We start from the raw sequence: 2,246 nt of genomic DNA, 5'->3' as shown, positions 1-2,246 counted from the left end.
TTTTTTTTTTTTTAGGTACAAACTCATAAAAAGCTTCTTCCTTTGCCAACAGGATACATCAAGAAGCTGCGATATTGTGAATACCTCGGCAGGTGATCACCGTGATGTTTCATCAGCCAAACATCCAACACATATTAAAGTAATACAGCTACCGTGACCTGATAATTAGCTCCTTTCATTTCCTTTCTCAGGTATTTCTGCGACTGCTGCCACAGCGGCTCCGAGGCTGTGATTCCTGGTCGAGTTCTGTCCTGCTGGGACTTTGGCAGGTAAGAAAATCATCAGGTTTACATCCACAGAGACGTAGAGCACAGTGGTACACCCACAGAACGAGGATTTCTGTTTGAATTTCTGACCAAAATGTCAATAAAATGACCAGGAAAGGCAACAAAAAATGACCAGAGAAAGGTGGAAACGAGCCACACAGAGACAGAAAAGACTAAAAAGAGGTTCAGAACTAAATATCAACGACTGAAAAATTAGCACTGAAAGATGCAGAACACCCAGAAAGAGATGCAAACAAACCACAAAGACATGAAACTTCTCACAGCGAGTGAAAAATAAACACAAATAGACACAAAATGACTGAAAGGACTCACTAAAGGACGACGCAGACAAACCACCACACCAAAAAGGAACCGCATAGAGACTGTATTTAAAAGATATTATATTCATATATTTGTATATTTTATTCACTTTTCAATAAATCTCAAAGAATCTCCTCGAACGTTGCAGCGTAGAAACAAACAAACGTGTTTTTTCATGTATTTTACGGTAACATTTCTGCAGTAGAGAGATTTTATCGTATTAAATTACAGATTAAAAAAATACAAAATATAATATATATACAGTAGCTTTCCATTATTTATAAGGTTATATTTCTATTATTTCATCTTCCATTATATTCCTGTGATTTAAAGGTGGCTACAATTCTGTAAGTGACACTTTTATTTTTTATTTTTTACATTATTTATTTATTTTTTTTAATTAAATTGCAATAATTACCTCAGAAAAGAGACTTTAAATGTCAATAAATATTAGCTGTTTACTTTTTTTGTTCTTTTTCTTGTTGAGAGAGAGCAAATTTTGTATTTTTTTAAATGTATTTTTTACTTTTATATTTCATTTTTAAAAACATCTTTATAAGTTACAGTATTCTGCCATTAATTTCTACATTTTTATTATTATTATTATTATTATTTAATCGTCTACAGTCTATGAGTCACACCAGAATAATGCATCTGCTGTAACTGACACCATCATCTGTAACATGTGTCTCACATTTAGGCGCTAACGTCATCAAAACAAACGTCTAAATTCTTCAACAGCTCATTTATGTTTCCACTAATGTCACACTCACATCCGTCCCCCCGCAAACAAGCACAGGTAGGAACCAAAGTCGCCGTCAGTCACCCGTAAACAAGCTGCTGAAATATAAAACAATACACTGAGAGATATAGAAAACACTCAGCTGTGCAAAGTCCAGATCAATCACAGGAAATATTAAAATCACCCAATGACCCAAATTAATGAAGCCAACTCAGCCGTAATCTCACTTCAACTGTCTCCATGCCTTTGTTTTTATATCATTTATAACATATTGCAGATGCTCTGTCAGCGATTTCTCCAAGCAGCTGCTGGATTCGGTTTGGAATCAGCCGCTGTTTGATCTGAACTGTGTCGGTAAAACGCTGTACGGCCGAGTGAAGGAGCTCGACAGGTTCAGGGTGAGTTCAAGGCTAACGTAATGTGTTCTGGGGACTTTTCCTTTAGAATAACCGTTCACACACACATAGAAGCACAAGGTCCACATGTGCAGCGACACAATCACTCACGTACGTTTAAATCCTGAAAAAAATGAAACGTTTGACGCTTCAGAGTGTTCGGATGGAAAACATCAGAAGAGTGAATGAATGTTAAACTACAGATTTACATTTGTTTATCAAACAATGAAGGTTTTTCCACACTGATAATAACTTTATTTACACGGAACCTTCCAAAAACAAACTACAACATTCACTTAGAACAACACAAAGCGAAAGAGACAAAACGTGATTCATTTAAGAGCTTTTTGACCAGTTTCTGGCCTGTTTTTTCACCTGGTTGAGACTGGTTTCAGACCAGTTAGGGTCTGATTTAAGATCTTATCTGACTGGTTTCAGACCCAGAATGGAAACGATGTCAAATATTTTTTGGCCTGTGTTTGACCTGCTTTTAGGCCGGTTTTAGACCTGATTTAAACCGGT

General features: G+C 36.2%; 1 protein-coding gene across 1 annotated transcript in view; it reads left to right on the top strand.

Annotated features, from left to right (window-relative positions):
- Window positions 1-2,246, top strand: part of rubcnl (rubicon like autophagy enhancer) — a gene marked incomplete at its 3' end in the record, with an annotated part of 28,094 nt that overhangs the window by 20,544 nt on the left and 5,304 nt on the right. Inside the window, exons 10-12 of the mRNA XM_008301354.1 lie at window positions 53-92; window positions 192-269; window positions 1,607-1,727. Of these exons, the coding sequence (XP_008299576.1) occupies window positions 53-92; window positions 192-269; window positions 1,607-1,727 (239 nt within the window). The remainder of the gene's footprint in view (window positions 1-52; window positions 93-191; window positions 270-1,606; window positions 1,728-2,246) is intronic.

The sequence above is a fragment of the Stegastes partitus genome, unplaced genomic scaffold, assembly GCF_000690725.1.
Source record: "Stegastes partitus isolate 25-593 unplaced genomic scaffold, Stegastes_partitus-1.0.2 Scaffold1664, whole genome shotgun sequence".
In the NCBI taxonomy this organism is placed as follows: domain Eukaryota; kingdom Metazoa; phylum Chordata; class Actinopteri; family Pomacentridae; genus Stegastes; species Stegastes partitus.
This window is presented reverse-complemented; position numbering and strand designations above follow the sequence as displayed.